The sequence below is a fragment of the Hetaerina americana genome, unplaced genomic scaffold (assembly GCF_022747635.1).
Source record: "Hetaerina americana unplaced genomic scaffold, ioHetAmer1.1.p SCAF_21, whole genome shotgun sequence".
In the NCBI taxonomy this organism is placed as follows: domain Eukaryota; kingdom Metazoa; phylum Arthropoda; class Insecta; order Odonata; family Calopterygidae; genus Hetaerina; species Hetaerina americana.
This window is the reverse complement of record NW_027286775.1, coordinates 3,247,472-3,267,206: the sequence shown is the minus strand read 5'-3', so window position 1 is coordinate 3,267,206 and position 19,735 is coordinate 3,247,472. Positions and strand designations below refer to the sequence as shown.

At 34.4% G+C, this 19,735-nt stretch overlaps 1 protein-coding gene across 1 annotated transcript in view; it reads left to right on the top strand.

Moving 5' to 3' along the window:
* LOC139688648 (acetylcholine receptor subunit alpha-like) overlaps nucleotides 1-18,145 on the top strand; it is a 412,718-nt gene extending 394,573 nt beyond the window's left edge. The window contains exon 12 of the mRNA XM_071586214.1: nucleotides 13,248-18,145. Within this exon, the coding sequence (XP_071442315.1) occupies nucleotides 13,248-13,436 (189 nt within the window). The 3' untranslated portion in view covers nucleotides 13,437-18,145. The remainder of the gene's footprint in view (nucleotides 1-13,247) is intronic.
* Nucleotides 18,146-19,735: the final 1,590 nt, after the last annotated feature.

Here is a 19,735-nt window from a genome sequence, read left to right as displayed (position 1 = left end):
TACGTAACTTTTGCAAATGTCAAGTTATGACACTAAGATTTAAAGGAAATATCAACAACAGATGTACCAATTTAGCAAAAAAAAACAGAACTCAAATCGGAACGATGGGAGCGCCACACGGTGTTTATTCCGGGAACTTTTTGATCAAGGTAGTATACATAATGTATATATATACTAGCTGACCCGGCGAACTTCGTATCGCGTAAAAATCAAAGAACAGTTTAGTTACACTATTTATAAATCAAGACCGGCTGTACCGATTTTAATCATGTTTGAATTGTTATGATAATAAAAGGAAAATATTCAATAAAAATAAAAAAATAAGTATTACAATGGCTTTTCAGAAAGACATTTTCTTTAATCGACCTATTATGCATTTGGGTTTATTCTCTTGAGTCAAGCAACTTCTGTTATACAACATTTTTTGTTTTGTTATCAGGCGCAGGAAGAAATAAAACGGATGATTTACCCACACGCGAACATGCCACATATAATTCACCACGAGAAAAAGATTGGTTTTCTAGATTCAGACTACAAATACTCAACGAATGGCCTTGTGATTTGTTAATCGTCATCGCGAAAGAAACACAAATTCGAAATTGAATTCGTTTAACCTCAAAAGGCATGTCGGTTGGGATCATGGGAATCCTCGGAATGAGAACTTCCTCACCTTTGAATTTTTCTTAAACATGCTTCCCATCATAATACCCCTTTCAACCAGTGTTACAATGTTTCCGTCCTAGCGTCCCTTCCCACATCCGATAACCCTATAGAATTAAAAACTTGAAATGGCATTCATTTACATCTGTATGGCCTATCAGCATCCGGGCCTCAATGTCGTTCACTGATGGGAGTGGCCTAAAATTGTTACTTTGTGGAAGCGATGCATATCGGAGGGTTGAACACTTTGTTTTTCCGCATGAGTTTTGGTGTGCGTGGCCTTTGTTTCGACTTGCAGGGTCTTGATCAAGACTTCGTAAGTTGAAACCTGGGTCTCGGATGTTGCAATGGTTGCGGTGAGCAGATTGTTTTCTTTTCCAGTTTTGTGTCAATTCCACCTCCTCCCTCCCCCTCCTTCCCAATCTCCGCTCCCCTCTAGTCTCTCCTCTCCCTTTCCTCTCCCCAACCATTCCTCTCACCCCTCCTCCGCCTCCCGTTCTCCCCTTCCCCTGGCCCCCTTCCCTTTCTCTCGCACCACTCACCTCTACTATTCCAGCAGTCATTCCTTCTCTATCTCCCGATGAAAACGGAGTAGAATTCCGTCGAAGTTATCAAGAAATAACGTGTGAGTGTTCCTTTTTTTGTGTTTCTATATTGTTTGTTACTGTGTATTGTACTATATGTATAAATATCGACTGCCTTGCTCGGGAATCGAACCCGGGCCCCTCCGGTCGGGTCGCGGTAGTCCAGAGAGTAGAGCGTTGTAGCTATAATAATATCAGGAAAACAAATTCAATAAAACTACAAAAATATGTATTACAATGACTTGTCAGAAAGACATTTTCTTTATTCGATCAACATTTGGGATTATTCACTTAAGTCAAAAACAAATTTAGTTTTCATTTCGAGATGAATGATGCAAAAGAAGAGCATCAGTAGAACGTACATCCGGTTCACTAGGAACCACGTCACCTTGCTTCCGACGTTGAAATTTCTTCAATGAAGCAACACGATTAGATATTCTGCGATACGATATTACGATATGATACGATATTACGATACGATACCTTAACGATATTTAAAAGGTTATTCTGCTATTCTGGGTTGAGACGAATCCAATTAACCAAATAATTAAAATCGACGATACGATACGATATTTTACGATACGATATTACGATACGATATTACGATACGATATTACGATACGATATTACGATACGATACTTCTACGATATTTTTATGGTTATCCAGCTATTCTGGGGTGAAATGAACCGAAAATGAAAACAAAAATCGTTTTAATCAACTGCACGATACGATACTTCTACGATATTTTAATGGTTATTATGCTATTCTGGAATGAGCCATATCGAAAAAATCAAACATCATTCAAATCGGTTCAGCCGTTCTTGAGTATTAAATGATGTAACTTTTGCAATATACTAATTAGTTTTTCCCAATTCACTCTATCAAATCCCTTTTCAAAATCTACAAAACAGGAGAATACATCCTAATTATATTATATGTTCCTCTATTACCGCAATGGCAGTGCGCGTGCTTCTCCCCTTCCTAAACCCAAACTGATCATCCTCTAAGTAAATATTTGCCTTGCTTCCCATCCTTTTGTTGATGATCCTGAGAACAACTTAAGAGTCATGGGATATCAAACTTATTGTCCTGTAGTCCTAACATGATGTAGCCTTTACCTTTTCTAGATTAGGAACTCACTGATCTCACAAAGTCTTCAGGCCAGATTCCTTGTTCATAGATACCACGAATCAGTCCATATACAGTAGACTCTTCCTCCCACATTTTCCTAAACCTTTTAGTAGTTCCACAGGAATGTTGTCTACCCCCACAGCCTAATTTTATTTCATCTCTCTTGGTACCCTTTCTACATCATCATTGAGTGGGCCTGGAGTTAAGTAATTTTCATTTATGTCATGCTCTCTTTCTGTCTAAGCTTTTTGCCCTAAGTTCTTTACCATACAATTTTCTATATATTCCTTCCATTTCTCTTGATTCTTTTCTGTTTCAACTATTCTCTTACCGGACTTATCAATAACCTTTATCACAGATCTTTCCTTCTTACTTCCCAATATTATTTAAAATATTTCAAATTTTTGGTGATGAAAAAACTTGAAATAGAGGTACAACCTTGATATGTTTTTACCTTTAACGAAGATACATATTTCTTAGCTCAACTATTGATGTTTGACAACCATTTTCTAAGGATTTTATCTACTCTGTTCAAAGACTGCCTTAGAAAGAGTATATTAATTATATTTTTAGCATTTTAAAATACTGCTTAGCAAAAGGGAATGTTGTAGAAACTATTGTTATAAGTTATTATGGTACAATTGTTACCTTAATTAGTTTTAATGTCATTTTCTCCTCTGAAAGATTCTTATATACGTAGTTAGAGCTCACAGTTTTATGTAAATGCATTAAGATATGGTTAGCTAACGTGTCACCGAGGAGTTAAGCGAAACTTTTCTTTAACCTAATGCTGCCAGTCTGAACAAGGGTCACAAGTAATTGCTCTCCCTTTACCCCAGACGATTATAGACACAATCGTGATTGTAAAGAAAACCCTAAACAAGATCTTTTTTGTGCGAGAATATATTTATTATTATTATAAATACACATGTGCTAATAGACACTGTCAGGTGGCACACAAGTCCCAAACAATTGCAAAATATAATACATAAAACCAGACAAACACAGATCTCTTTAACAAAACAAGTGAATCCCCATCCCATTTACAACCATTAATCAGCAAGAAAAAAAAGATAAATTAAAAAAAAATTAAGCTATTACATATAATACCATACACCACACAGCAATCAAATCATTACATATATGCCTTACATATATTCTTAAAAGTATACACTCTGTTAGAAAAGGGCTCGAATATTTTTGCAGGTAAAGTGTTCCACTCAACAATTGTTCTATTTAGAAAAGAAAATTTTTTTTATTTGTTCTCTGTGCCCGGCATTTTATCTTAAATTTGTGATCATTTCTGCCTATAAAATTTGGGTTCCCCGCCTCTTTCCTAAGATCTGCCCAAGCTTTCTCCCCCTTCAAAATTCGGAACATTCCACAAAGTCTGCTTACTTTTCTTCTAGATTCTAGAGGTTCCCAGCCCAGCGTTTCTAGCATGTCAGACACACTCTCCATCCTCCCATGCTTCCCCAGTACATATCGGGCAGCCTTTCTTTGCACCTTTTCCAGTTTTTTAATATGACCTTCTTCATGAGGGTCCCATACAAGAGAAGCGTACTCTAAAATTGGCCTTACTAGGGTCTGATAAGCCTTCTCCTTGGTTGCTCTAACGCTCCCTTTGAGGTTTCTCATTACCCAATGAAGAGTTTTGAAAGCTTTCTTATAAATGCACTCCACATTTAGCCCCCATCCTAAGTCCTTAGTTAAATATACACCTAAGTATTTGACAGTATCACTTCTAGGAATGACATTTTCTGAGAATTTATATTCCCTATTGTTTCCATTTACCTTATTGCTAAAAGTGATTGATTTGCATTTGTTAACATTAATATCCATCCCATTTTTTGTCACCCAATCTGCCATTTTATTAATGTCCCTTTGAAGTTTGTCACGGTCTCTGTCATTTTCGACTTTCCTGTAGATAATACAGTCGTCTGCAAAAAGTCTTAACTGAGAATTAATATTTATTGGGAGATCATTTATATATATTAAAAACAATAGCGGGCCAAGTACGCTTCCTTGTGGGACTCCCGATGTTACCCTTGCTTTTTCAGAATACACTTCTCCTAATTTGACCCTTTGTGTTCGACCTTCCATGAAATTTCTGACCCAAGAGATTACTCTTCCATCTGTGTGTAGTGGCAATTGGCCCATCTTAAGCATTAAGCGATCGTGGTCAACTTTGTCAAAGGCTTTTGACAGGTCGACTATTATAGCATCCACCTCTATTCCCGCATCCATAGAGTCGAACATTTCTTGGCAGAACCCTAATAGCTGAGTTGTGAGTAGAAGCTGATTAGAACATTCATTTTGGTAATGATTGCTAACATACAGATATTTCGGCCATAACAGTTCATTGAAATGTGTACACTACACAATCAGCAAAACGTGTTCTCGGAAGTAACCTTTGGTTAACACCATTGAGTTAGAACGAGGACTATTCGTGAAGGAGTATTTACTCATACATTTAATCGTAACGTGAACTGACATTGGAAATGGTGGCATTTGGCAATGAATGGCATTGGTGAAATTATTTTATATTAATATTGGAACATTTACACTTAATGCAACAATTTCAAAGCGTAAGAATCATCCGCCTTGACCAGGGTTCAAACACAGACCCCTCAATTTCAGGTCGAGTGCTTTAGACAGTTAAATTATCGAGGCGTCCTCTTAAACTCTGAAATTTTGGGGGCTTTAGAGGAAGAAGATGCTGTGACAAAATACAGTACATACAATGTCACGGGCATTCGAAGTCGTGTGCTACGCACCACAGTCCATGAGGTGAAAGCCAACTTTTAAACACTTAGGCTATTTATACCTTGACAAATTTCAAAGAAACTGTGGGTGATGCCGCAACAGTAACTTCTAACGGAGTCATCCACTTAAATATGTAAACTTAAATTATTGCAACAAACATGATGACATTTTGGAGCAAATTTTCAAGGGTGAACTTTTGTAATAGCTGTAATTATTGTTGTTATATTTAAATGAAATGCGAAATGCATATACTATGTTGATAACGAACAGCACGGATTCAGGAAAGCCCGGTCGTGGAAGGCTCAACCAGGGTTATTTCAACGCGTGGCATACTTTTAAAGGGAGAGAGTGGTGGTCAAATGGGTGCATTTAGTTTATATAGTTTTGATAGCGTATGAGTGACCCCTGGTGTACGCAGGCAACGCCATACAATAGAAAACACATCTCCGTCCCCCACAGCTTCCCCTCCTATTTTTGCCTCTCCCCAAGAAAACAGTCCTCCCCCATCTCTTCCCACTTATATACATTCACTTGACCACTAATGCTGTCTTCCCCGTTGTCAAATTCTCACTCCGATTGGTGGTCACCTAGTTGACCGAAATAACGGTATAGAGTTCTTAAAAATCAATATTGAATACTGAATTGACACCTTACAAATTCTATCATAGTACATGTTAAAACACTCTTATCGTCTTCCGTTAAGCTTTCAAGCACCTCCCTTTGGCTGCACTCTGCCTTCACATACATGTTCAGTTCCATGTAACTGGAGGTTTTTCCCTTCTGGGTATCGAGACCTGTCTTTTTATACTAGCAGTCTACCATATAAGTGGTTGAGGTACATTTAATCCCCTCCTATTTACATGTATTCTTCTGTTGTGGGTAAAACCTATGTTTTAAAATAAATGTGGAGAAACAGTGCCGACTAATGAGGATTCTCCCAGTGGTTCTTGCACATCCCTTTCCAGAATTTTAAGTGGATACTATGTTCCTTTCCCTCGCCCCATATTCACCCTCCCTTTCCCTCATCCCTTAGCTTTTCCACCTGATGATGTCACCCTCTACCAAGTGCATTTTTGGTTGCATGCAGGGTATTTGTATAGATGTGAATAAAATTGAAAATATGGGCTACATAGTCAGCAATTCTCCTGGTATTATCTGGTGCTTTCCCGGCATATCAGCTTCATGAATTTTTCTAAGGTCTTCCACTGGGTCAGGGCCTGCTATATTCAATATTATTGTTAATTGAATTAATATTCCTTGGATTACTTATGCACATAAGCTGAAAAAATTTTCTCCCATGTACTCTCAATATTAGCTAACAAACATCAACTTCAATTATTTTAATTTGCTCATGCTAAAGCAATAGTTGAATTGATTCAATAATGTCCAGTTTTTAGCGATGCATGAGAGGGCTGCTGCCACTCAACCTCTTAGGTCAATACCTCGTATATAGCCATGAACCACTGGACTGACAACATTAAATTTTGGAGGGGGTTGCTGTCTTGGCCTATTCAGTGATGGCTACAGTTTCTCTTAAACATTATCATTTTACACAGAACCTGAAGACTGTAATCGAGGCAATTTAGGAACCACAGCAAAATTTTCCTTCCATTCCTTAAGGTCCAATGTCTGTCTGTATCTTCACACTCTAATGAACTTAACAATATTCCTTTCCTCACGCATCAATCCAAGCCGCACACCCTACTCTTCTGCCTCCCAGCTTCCATTTGCCCTTCTCCTACACAAGTCACCTGATCCATCCCATCACCCCACAAAATTTATACTATAACAAGATTTTATGATCCATATGCTTGGTGGATTGTGAGGTGGCTTGGCAAAGGGGAAGACCGAAATTAAAGTAATTTATTCCATCAATTTCACCACTGTTTATTTCACCATTAAAATACCATGAACTCAGGAGATCATGCAGTCCATAACCAATGACTATCCAGTGATAACTGCCATATTTTTCCTTTCTCTGTCATGCCTCTCTCTATAATGGTGTCCTCAACTAAAAATATGAAGGCTGCTCTGTGCAGCCAAAACTGATTCCCTTCCCGCAATCCTAATACCCTGTCTGTGCCAATGGTGAGGCATGCCCATGGTCATTTGCGTACCATCTGAATTTGTGAAAGAGCAGTTTGCTTCAATGCTTTTATCTATCATTATTTTATCTCATTATTTTACAATGGTAAACTTTAAGATGTCATATAAAAAACAAAAAATATATGCATACATTGTGAGAAATGGTTGAATTAAAAATATATAATTGATAATAAATGGTTACAGCTTGTCATAACTTAATGAAAAGTACTCATTTAGGTCATAAAAACAACTCATGATTAAAAAAGGCTCTAACATAGATATAAACATCTGATATGAGCATGCACCTTCTTTCTTTGTCTCGTGCCATAATAATGAATATTCTCATTTTTTTAAATAGACCCATGTTTTCTCGAACATACGTACATACATGATATATGTACAAACTTGCTACAGGTAAGATTACAAGATGCATAAAATGAGGTCTACATGATTCTCTTTTTGGAAATTTGGCCATGAATCTCATAACTCTATTTTGCATTATATATACTTTGTCAACACAAATTGCAGAGCCCCAAAAGATAATTCCATAATACACTCGAGATTGGAAATAACCAAAGTAGGCTGTGTTTTAAACTGTTTGATCTACAACCTTTGCTAGGTTTCTTAGGGAATAGTAAATTCTGGCAAGTTTACTGCATAAATGCCTAATATGTTCATTCTAGTTTAACCTTTCATCAATTATTAAACCTAAAAAGATGGTCCTGCTAACTTTCTTCAGAAGATTATCTTTGGTGTAAAGATCCATTTCAGGGGTTTCTTTTTTTATTAATTTTATATATAGTAGGCACATTTTTTGTAAACTAGTCTCCTAGGAGTGCTAGGGAATTATTAACTCTACACTCCAGCAATGGGTTGTTCTTGTTACTTATTATTAAATTTATCTGCATTTAGAATTATTTTATCACTCTTTACATAGATTGTTAAATCATTTATATAAATTATGAAAAGTATGGGACATAGTATACTTTCTTACGGCACTCCAAAGTTTACTGGTTCTGCAGTGGATAGGTAAATGTTTCGTAAACAGGGTATAAAAATGTAATGTTGGAGTAAGGAACTATAACGTCCACCACCTGCTTTCTATTTTCAAGGTAGGTTTTAAACCATCTGCTTGTTATTCCCCTTTTTCCACAATGTTCTAAGTTTTCCAGTAACAAAGCATGGTCTACAAATTCAAAGGCTTGAAAGAGGTCATTAAAGATTACTAAAATGAATTCATTATTATTTAAGCCTGTCACAATTTTGTTGATGATACATGCTGAAGCAGATCTGGTGCTTCTTCCTACTTTGAAATCATATTGTACTCGACTTAAAACCTTAAACGTTTTCAAAAAGGAGATGAGTCTTAGTTTCATTAGTTATTCAATAATTTTTGAGAAATTAGACAGCATCGATATTGGCTGATAATTCCCACATGCTCCCTGTCTTCCTTTTTGAATGGAGGCTTGATTTTAGATACTTCAAGTAGATCTGGAAACTCTCCCTTTGCAAAAGACTCATTTATTATATGAACAAATGGTTTGCAAATTACTCTTTCACATTTTTTAATAACCATGATTGAAGTATTGTCAATTCTAGTAGGTTGCTTCAGATTATATGCAGCATTCAGTAATTCCTATTCTGTGACCGGGAAAATAGAAATAAGTGTGTATATATGATCTTTACATTGAAAATCAGAATGATACAGAAAGGACTGGCCTGTAGTAAGGTATAGTGTATGTTCATGAAGTGCATATTTATAAAGTTAGCTAAACAGTTTGGATTGGAAATTAGGTCAACATTTTCATTTTTTAGCATTAAGGTTTCTACACTTTCCACACTGGCTCATTGAGTTTCCTAGTGTACAATATCCCACAAAGCTCTTGCTTTCTTTCCAGTATTTGCAAGGAAATAATAGAACAAGCTTTTTTTTTATTTTTTAAAGTCAGCCTGCTCTTTCTTGGCCTTCTTGTGGTCAACATCAAGGATGGGAGCACCCCTCAATCTTTTAATCTTACCTAACCCTTTGAGTTCTTGGCCAGCTGCTTTAACATCATTTATTACCCGAAATGTTTTAAAAGCCTTTTTTGGGATGAGTTTTTATGGGAAACAGCTCCCAGATAAAAGTTTAAAATTTTTAAGCAAGAATTTGTACTTTTCCTGCACACATGATAAGTTATACAAATCAACCCCAGACATATTTGATAGTATATCACAGAAATTTGCAATTTTTTCTTTGGTGTAAAATCTTTTATAAACTTTTTTATTGGATTCAAAGGAGTTATTCCCTATAATAGTTCATCTGATGAAGGGTTATCAATGTTTAAATGAAAGTAATGTTTGTGCTTATTAGCAATAAAGTGAGACCATGGAACACATCATGAATCCTTTATGCAATTTACTCTATGGATCAAATGGATGCCCTTATTCATCTTTACTTTAACTTGGTCCCACTTGATTTAAGCGGGAAGTATCTATATGTATTACTTTGTGAATACCCTGTGATTTACTCAAGATAATGGATTCATATCTCTATGATAATTTATTTTTGCTTCATTTCACAAGCCTAAAAGGCATCTGGAAGAGTACACCTTTGTTCTAGATGGTTAATTTCAAAGTATTTCTAAATTCACAGTTCATGTATTCAATTGGATGCATTCCAAAGCTGATATTTTTTTACTTCGTTATATCCTAACCAATTTCCTTTATTTAAAGTACTTCAAATCTCTGTTCATAATGACAATCCATTTATAGCGATGTTCCATATTTTAAAATTGATCAATCAATGATAAAAGCGTTGAAAATAAACAGCTTTTAAATTTCTTCAAGTTCCTTTCATAATTTTCCTAGAGTCACAAGCATTCTTTTCATTAATTATAGTAATGGGATTTTCAAAACTATGCTATGAAAGTCATGATATGCTAGTTTCAAATTTCAAAAAGGCATAATCTTTCAAGATCAAAGCTCATAATGCACTTTGCAAGCAAAATACATAAAATTATAAGAGGTGGCAAATCAACTAAAATGCATATAAAAATGTCCATTTGAGTAAACACTCCAGTTGGAATATTTGAACTTTTAACATCACTGTCATATGAATTAATTTTCATGAAACTCCAGTTGGATTGCTCGTGCTCATTTCCATCTATAGATCATCAACTGGTGATTTTCATACATTTATTAAAAAACTGGACCGACTCTTTTGCTCCTTATATGGAAACAACTGGATACTCGTGTTGAACGGCAACCTCAACTGTAATCTCTTGGTGACTCCTCTCACAGATCCGAATTGCTGAATTTGTTCAAAACTTGGAATGTTCTGATAATAATCCTACCAGAGTCACTTCTGCATCCCCACCACCCTAATTGATTACGCTGTGACCAACCTTACCCAAGAAAAAGTAGAAACAACTGTTAGTGACCTGGGTATATCAGACATATGAAAGGCCCAGGTATGGTGAAAATAAGTATTGATACTAACCAACCAATGGAGAGTCTAAATGATAAAACGTACCTAAGTCGGTCTCTTACTCATGGAAATATGCAGCATTTTCTGTTCCTTCTACAGTCCCAAAACTGGAACAAAGTCTTTGACCTCAAGTCAGTAGACAAAGGTTTCAATTACTTTTATTCAGCTTTCAAACACAATTTTTAATTGTGTTTTTCATTAACACATCATAAAATATTTCATAGAACAAAATGTAAGCCATGGCTAACTGACGAGATCCATTACTGCTAAACTATCCTTAAAAAACTTGCTATCTCCAGTAAAATTTCAAACAATCATGAACAAAGGTTACTCTATGAGGAATTTCAAAAGTAATACCCTAAACTGATTTCTGCCACGAAAAGAACTTATAATGATAATAAGTTACTTAATTCCAATAATAAGTCCAAAACTGCATGGGAAATAATTAATGACTGTAGAGGTAAGAATAATCCACAACTCACTCTCCCAAAACTTTGTAACCCTGAAAATAACACTGCCATTAGCTATTCATCTTTAGCTAATAAATTTAACAAACACTACATACTATATCAGCTCCTTGCCCAACTATTTCTCCAGCCAATGTGTTTTTTACAAATACACCATTGTCAATGTTTGCCAAGCCCTGTTCTGAAACCAATCTAAAAACTATTGTCTCCTTACTCAGAAACGATTCCAGTACAGGCCCAGATGAAATTCCTGGTAAAGTTGTTCATCATTGTTTTGAAGCCATGAAAGCACCCCTTTTATTTTTAATTAATGAATCTTTGATACAAGGGATTTTCCCATCACAATTAAAAGAATCAAAAGTAGTGCCCATTTATAAAAACCATGGCTGCGTTAATGATTTCAACAACTACAGACCAATAGCCATCCATAATATATTTGCTAAAATATTTGAAAAAGCCATGTATGTGCAAATAGCATCTTATCTTGAAAAAACTTCCTACTTTCAAATTCTCAGCATGGATTTAGATCTGAAAGGTCTACCATGGCAAATGGCATGACAAGGTCTACCTATGTCAGGCAATCGACAGCATACTTAATTCATTAGATGCTAAACGCAAAACTCTTGGAATGTTTTTGACTTGTCAAAGGCTTTTGATAACGTAAACCACAAGAGACTACTAATTAAACTCAATAGAATAGGAATTAGAGGAATTCCTCAAAACTGGATTAAGTCCTATATTCATAATTGCAGTTGATGGGCCAAAATATTCATTTGAAGCATATCAAGTTAACAAAGGCATTCCACAAGGCTCAACCCTTGGGCTACTCCTCTTTCTGATATACATCAATGACCTACCTAACTGCGTACAGAATAATGATGCAATAATACCAGTGTTGTATGCTAACGACACTAATATAATAATATCAACACGAACATATCCCAGCCTTGTGGAAAAATCTAAGTCTGTCACACTTGCAATAAACAAGTGGTGAACAGACAACCTTCTAGACTTAAATGTAAATAAAAGTAAAATAGTATACTTTACACACAATAAGAACGTGTCAGATGATCTGCTGGTAAAAATTAATGACCAATCAATTGAGCATGTGACAGAATGTAAATTTCTAGATATTTCTCTGTGTGCAAATATTTCTTGGGATACGCAAGTAAAAGCCATTCAACACAAGCTCAGTTCAACTTGCTACTTATTAAGACACCTGTATGAAACTACAAGTAAAACTGTACTACTTAATTTGTACTATTGGGAAATTTATTCAAATATAACCTACAGTATAATAACCACTTATAGGGATCAGCTGCTATTTCTTAAACCATCTTTAAAAGGCAAAAGAAAGCTAATAGAATCATCATCAGGAAACCTCACAATGCTCCATCAAGGCCTATTTTCCATGAATTAAATTTGCTACCACTCCTGAGCATCTACATTATGTTTTTAATTCCATATATAAAAAATAACATTCGGTATAAAAAATATGCATTTAGGCATAAATTAAAAAGATATCTACAGCATAATATGTTCTACTCGGTTGACGAATATCTCAATAATATTCCCGACCAGTAAGTTCATACTTTTAGTTTCTAGCAATGGTCATGGTCCGATTAATATTTATGGTGAATGATTTTTCTAAATTGACATTACATGTGCATTTCACAGTCAATTTTCATGGGTTTGCCCCAAATATTATGTAACTGTGAGCACCATTTCTTTTATGTATCTTAATTGAGCCTGTGCCTTTGCCCCTTTTTGACCTGCCTTATATCATGTACATACACCACCCATCTGGTATTTTTGCATTGTGATCTCTGGGCAAATAAAAAGTAATAATAATAATGTGATCACGAAAAAGATTGCAATCAATATTTCAGTTATAAATATTAATATTCAACAAACATTGTCATTATAACTTTGCATTGGTCTCAAGAGAGAATTTTCAAAAAAAATATGTCATTGCCATGCATCTCTATTTTTAATCAAAGTGTCTCTTAGCCTATTATAAGATCTTTTGATCTCCAGTGTTTGTATAATAAACCACTAACATTTTAAACCTGTTATTTTGACAGGTGAAAGAGGACTGGAAGTATGTGGCAATGGTTCTAGATCGTCTCTTCCTCTGGATCTTTACTTTGGCTGTTCTAGTAGGAACTGCTGGAATCATACTTCAAGCACCAACACTCTATGATGACAGAATCCCTATTGACAAGAAGTTCTCGGAAATCGCAACAACGACTGTTGTGAGATGTCCACAATGAAACATTTTCGAAGAGAAAAGTACTTGGAAGAAGTTGCAAGGCCAAAGTAAAAAGAAGTTCAAAGTAAGAAGCTCAGAACCAACATAGCTTAATCTTAAACTGGAAATGACCAGAGTGGCCCGGGAATCATTAATTTTATGACAAGAAAGGGTAGAAATTATTGCAACCCAAAAGTAGATAAGATCTAATAAAATGACAGCACATAAATAGTGAGTGATCATAATGTCTTGTTAAATAGTGTTCATATTTTATTAATCTTGTATTCATAAACAGTGCCAATAACCACTAATATACCTGCTCTGCATTGATAACAATATGGTTTCCGATCCAGCACAAAAACTCTGAGTCAAGATTTGTGATACTAAGGGATATAAAATCCAATTCATATTGTTGGATCAGCAGTAGCATTTTTATTCTTGTGAGAGAAGCAGTATTTGTACAGTTTGTTTTTTTTTAATATTACCTACAGTTAACGTTAGCTGACCTGAGCAACTTCATTGAGCAACCTATAGGCATATTTCCAGTTTAAAAAAATGCTTAAAATGAAAGCAAAATAATTTTAGATTTTGGATGCAATATTGACAAATTACAAATTTTGTGCTATGTGTAATGATTTTACTCCAAAAATGACCACATCTCTTGTGGGTGATAGGCGAATGATACCTACTTTCTATCCAACATCCACTGACCAAAATCTTCTCTCAGCAGATGCCTTATTCAATGTTCAGAGCAATTAGACTTTTCTGAGAAGAGAGGGTGCAAGGGTAAGAGGGTCTAAACCAAATGAATGGAATGTACATGATAAGAAAATGATCACTGACAGGAAGGTAACTATTTACTAACTACTTTAGCCATTCCTTCTTAGAAGTTAGGTTATTGAGACGTGAATCGGCGAAAAGTGAGACAATATTGCCATGGTTACCTATTCCAATGTAGCTTGAAAAGCAATCAGTAGATAGCATTTCTCATTTATAATTTTATTCACTAAAAACTGGTACCTACATATGCTGAATGATTAGGGATGCATTTGTCATTCCCACAGGATGATAACATGGCAGATAACAAATTTTTTATGCCATAGAAATTATACAAACAGCCCGCTTCATGTAATATTCAAGATTTTTTTTAACACTTGTCAAGATATTCCATGCATTTATTCACCCATATTAATCATCCAAGAAATAATAGTCTGGTACATCTCAGAATTCATTCTTCTTGAAAAAGACCTGGCTATGAAGGGGGTTCAGTTGAAGTGTCATTTTTTTCTATTCATGTATTTTTCATTAATTGTTTTCTTTTGAAGTCTATGGAAGATACATAAGAGCCTTATATTGCACTACAAATTTCCATACAATTAGATTGTTTTGATATTAATAGTTTCACTGATTTTGTGGTTGAAAAGTATAGTATTTTGGTATTCAAATCAAGTACATACTTCTGATGAGAACAACTTTCACATGTGGTTAATGAGAACTGAAATATAGTTATTGAAATAAACATTGAATAATTGTCTTTTAGATACCTACCCATTTTCCATTCTTAAATGAGACATCTATTATAAGCTTAACTAATGAGAATGATAGTGTTTCAAAAGAAGTCTAGTTTATAAAGAAATATAACCTGGAATTCATTTTAGTCTATTATTTTATAGGAGGCTGGTATTTTCAATTTTTGTGTATTTAAATTTCGATGCCATCTGTCCTCAATTACATTGATTGTTCATCTAGAGATTCAAGGTTTTTAACCATGATTTGACTCTTCTTGAAATGCAAAATCTCCAGGAAAATTCTTTTTATTGACAACTGATATGAAACACCACGGTCAAAAAAGTCACTGGATATCCATACTTATTTGGATTAGATACCTGCCTAATTCCTATATTTTATATTTTAGTTAGTCTATCAATCACCCCTGACTTATGAATGCCTTTGTAACTCCAGCACCAGTTCAAGGTCCAGCCAGAGATAGCAGCCCTGATCACCATGTTGCATGAGATTGCATTTGATTAATTTCTAACCAGGTCCCTGAAGAGCAAGGCATGGTACTTTGTATTTGTTTTCATGGCTAATACATGAATAATCTGTATACCTCATAGCTTAATGCACTGGATAATGAACTAATGCCAGTAAATCCCTATTTCATAAGTAGCACAATGGTAATAATTATTCTTGTATAAATAATTTAATTCATTTGTTAATTATCAATCATTTTTCTTTATTATTATGAATAGATATTTACATTCTAATAACTTCATGATTGCATTATTAATGCATGTTGATTATGTTAATTGTGATCAGAGAACAGACATGCAATGCAACCATGTAAAGCATCCTCTGAAATTCAGTAATTTTGGATACAAGCAGGAAAATATACAAAAATAATTTGTCGAACTATAAGTGAAACAATGCTGAAGGAAAATAAAAAGTCAAATCATCAAGATGTACATGACAATGCCTCAGGTAACTTTCTTTAGAACAAACTTAAATGTCATGTGGTAGGTATTAGGTTTTGTGGCTAGGTATTTAATCTTGTGATCATTGATTTATTTGCCAGTTAAATAAACTAGTTGAGATTTTATTTCTCTTTCAAGAAAATATTCAACCTGTTGAAAAAATTTTTACATCAGTCATCAACTATGTGAAGAGATTTTCTTCACCAGTAAAATTCCTAAAATAATGGAATATTTTAGTGAGCCACTGCCATCATAGATTAATGTGCACCTCATTCAAATGGAGGGAATAGTGCAGCAATAACTCAAAATAGATTGAGGGAATCGTGATTCTCATAATTTAAGCTAATGAGGATGCACCGTCACAAATTTTGAAATAGACTCATCTATCATCAAACTGGGCAGTTTGCAGCCCACTCATTTGCATCATGAAATGCTGATACAGCACCCATCTGCTTGTCGTGTGGGTCCTTCAATTCTGTTCATCAGATCCATCCTTCCATAATCAGTAATAGTGAAAAGCTGGTAGATGAATGAATCTTTTGGTTGGTGAGAGCTCTGCCACACAAAAGAATTTTATAAAGAGTTCTCGCGCTAGTCTTCATTCTGACCCACCCCTTATCTGGTTGACAGTGTACATGGCATAAGCATGTAAATTGAACCACTCTTACATGCACAGGAATTTGGGGTGGAGTCGGAACTGAAAGTTCAAAATTTACATTTTATAATAATTACATCATGAGTGTTGAAAAGCTAAACTAAATGTTTTAAAAATAATGGCCTCTTCCAGGTGTCACATTATTACAAACATTTGCTATTATAAACAAAATGTACGTTCCTGGAAACATTATGATCAAAGCAATATAAAATTTATTTTAATCATATGCTATGACAAAAGAGTGTCAAAATACCATGGAACGTTTAGGGAACATGAACTCATAGCACTGATCGCATTTTTTAAAGGATTCATAATACATCCAAAAGGATTGGAAAGTGGCCAAACTTAATAAAAGACCGAGATGCTTACCAAATGCTTAAAAATAAGGTTGACTCATAAATTTTTCAACAGAAAATGGTAACCGGAGATATGCTTGATATGAGCCTGGTCACTACTCATATCAGTTAAGTTTCCTATTAACAGACAATTAGAATAATAAGGTGTGAAGCCTTTATTTATACTATGGTTAGATTTTTCATTTGGATGTGTTTTACTAGATGTGGTATCTGCGCTCACCTAGAAATCGGAAAGTAAAAATGTACAAAGCAGTTTTTATTGGAAGCAAGTATTGAACTAGAATTGAAGCATTTGTTGCTAATGAAAACAAAATATACTCAAAGTGTGAATTTTAAAAGTGACAAAAACAATTTGCTGTTTGCTTAACATGCATATTTTAGCATCAATCAGCCATTTTTAATCATCAAAATGTTTTTAAAAATATTCAGTCCTTTAGTATAAAAGTGCATGTTGCAAATCAATTGTTATGGGCTTTTTAAATAATGACTGTTCTAATTTTTACTTACATTTAGGTAAAAAATACACACTGTCACATAAAATACACAAATGATTGTGTCATATAGCATCCAACAATTGGTCTGTCATCAAAATGAAAATTATTAATATTTTCTGAGATTCTTTAGGCAGTGGGAAATTGTTTAAAAAAATAATTTTGAATTTCTAGGTAAATTATTTTTTAATTAATGTAAATTTATCCCAAAATGATCAACATAAATTAGTATGCAAAAACAAAATATGGTAATTCATAAATAATATGAATGTATAAATAAAATAATTGGGGGCATGAACTGCTTGCAGAGCATAAATGTTTAAAAAATTATTTTCACTCTAGTGTTACCCTGTTTGGCATAGTAGCTTGTTATTTGGCTGAGTTAAATAAATCCTTATGTATTAAAAACCTATACTTACAGTGAAAAGGCAATTAAAATAATCTTAGGAGAAATAAAACAATAAAATATTGTCAAACTTTGTTAATTTTAATATTATTTGGTTCCCATATAAATAATAGCAGTGGTTTATTGCATGTGATGCACCAAATACTATTAACACATGAGATCCTAATCCAATGAGTCACAGTAATTAGGAGTGAAAAAAATCAATCCTCAAAAACTAATTCTATGTTGCATTTAGTTCAGTTCATGTGCAAGACCTAAATAAAGCCATTAACTCTGTTTTTATGTCACTGAGATTGTTATTAAATGGTTAATTTTTTTTAATATTTCAATAAAAAATAAGTACAACTGGTCTGTTATGTCTTATTAACAACCCAAATACACACACTTGCCATTAACATTAATAATGCTTCTTTAACTAACTATGTATTATGTAGTAATTATAACATATTCTGCCAGATTCAATAATCACTAAAATATTTTAACTGTGATGAATAACTATAGCATGCATTTAATTATACATAAAGGCAAGCTTTGACATGCAGAATTGAATCATATTAACCCACAAAAATTCAATTTTTAATGGAATATATTAAATATCTACCTCTATGTAATAGATCTCAAACAATTAATGTGACCCTCTTAAACAGTTTGTCTGTGCATCCCTCCCTGGCAATATTTCAATGGATATCCAGATGTCTTGGTACTATCCCATGTAGGCAACACAATGGTTCAGTAAGTTTTAGGGTCACATATGACATTGCTGCATTTATTTTATTGCCGAAGGTTGAAACTTGGAGGCTAATGCATGTCCCCTGGCATTGCATACGTTCAAATCTACTGAGTGAGGCTTTGTTGGGGAATCACAGTGGGAATATTCCCTCAATGAAATGTTGCAATGGGATTTAGAGAGGGGAGCACCGCTGCTCCCATCCTTGTTGCTCCCCACTACCTTCCTCCTGAAACTTGAAATTTACCATAGACATACAATGAGTAATATCCTGAAACTCATAGAATAAATTTTAGATCCACGAGGGGATGTAGGTAATTGGAGGGGGCAGAATTTCTAACATGTTTTCTGATAATTATCCACAGTGGAAATACGATGGAATGGAAGCAGAAACAGTAATTTGGATAAATTCCCTCTGAGCTAGAATATTTTTTTTATAAGCCAGCATAACAATTTTTGGGAAATAAGTCCTTCCCAAAGGTAATAGAGTTTTTCATAAGGACAGTCTCCATGAAATACTCATGACACATATGGTAGCTTTTATGTGGAAATAAGAGTAATGTGGAATTTCCCAAATTTCCACATGTAGAAAGTTAGAAATGTTTGGTACTCCAGCAACAACCTGAGGAAAGAGTTAGATGATTCCAAAGACACATATATTTGAAAATGATTGGAGAGAGAGAGAGAAAGAGAACTCAGAAATTCTCTTTTTTCTCTCATTGGAACAATCAAACCATTGAATAAATTACCCATGGCAACTTCCACAAAACAAGCTAAAACGAAGAAAACAAAATGATGCAAGTACCCAACATCTACCCCCACTATATATCATGTTCAGAATGTAAAGTGACTTCAAATGTACAATCTGAAAAATTGCAACATATCACAGTCACATTTTGCTCTGTTCTTCACATAATATATGTTCTGTTTTTATCTCTCTATTCACTTCACATTTAAGAGCATTCTCTTTTAATGCTTCACCTCCTGAATGAAATTCCTGACATTAAAGAGCTTGCAAATTATTTTCTACTGTTTACCACCTACCTAACAAATATTAATGCATTCCTTAAAATACACTTCCCCTGTTATAATTATGTATCTTTCAAAATACTTTATAATGAATTCATGCACAGTACAGTCCTCAAATTAATTCTCAATTTGGGAAGTGTGCAATTATTGTACATACAAAAGTAGGTCATCATGAGGGAAGTC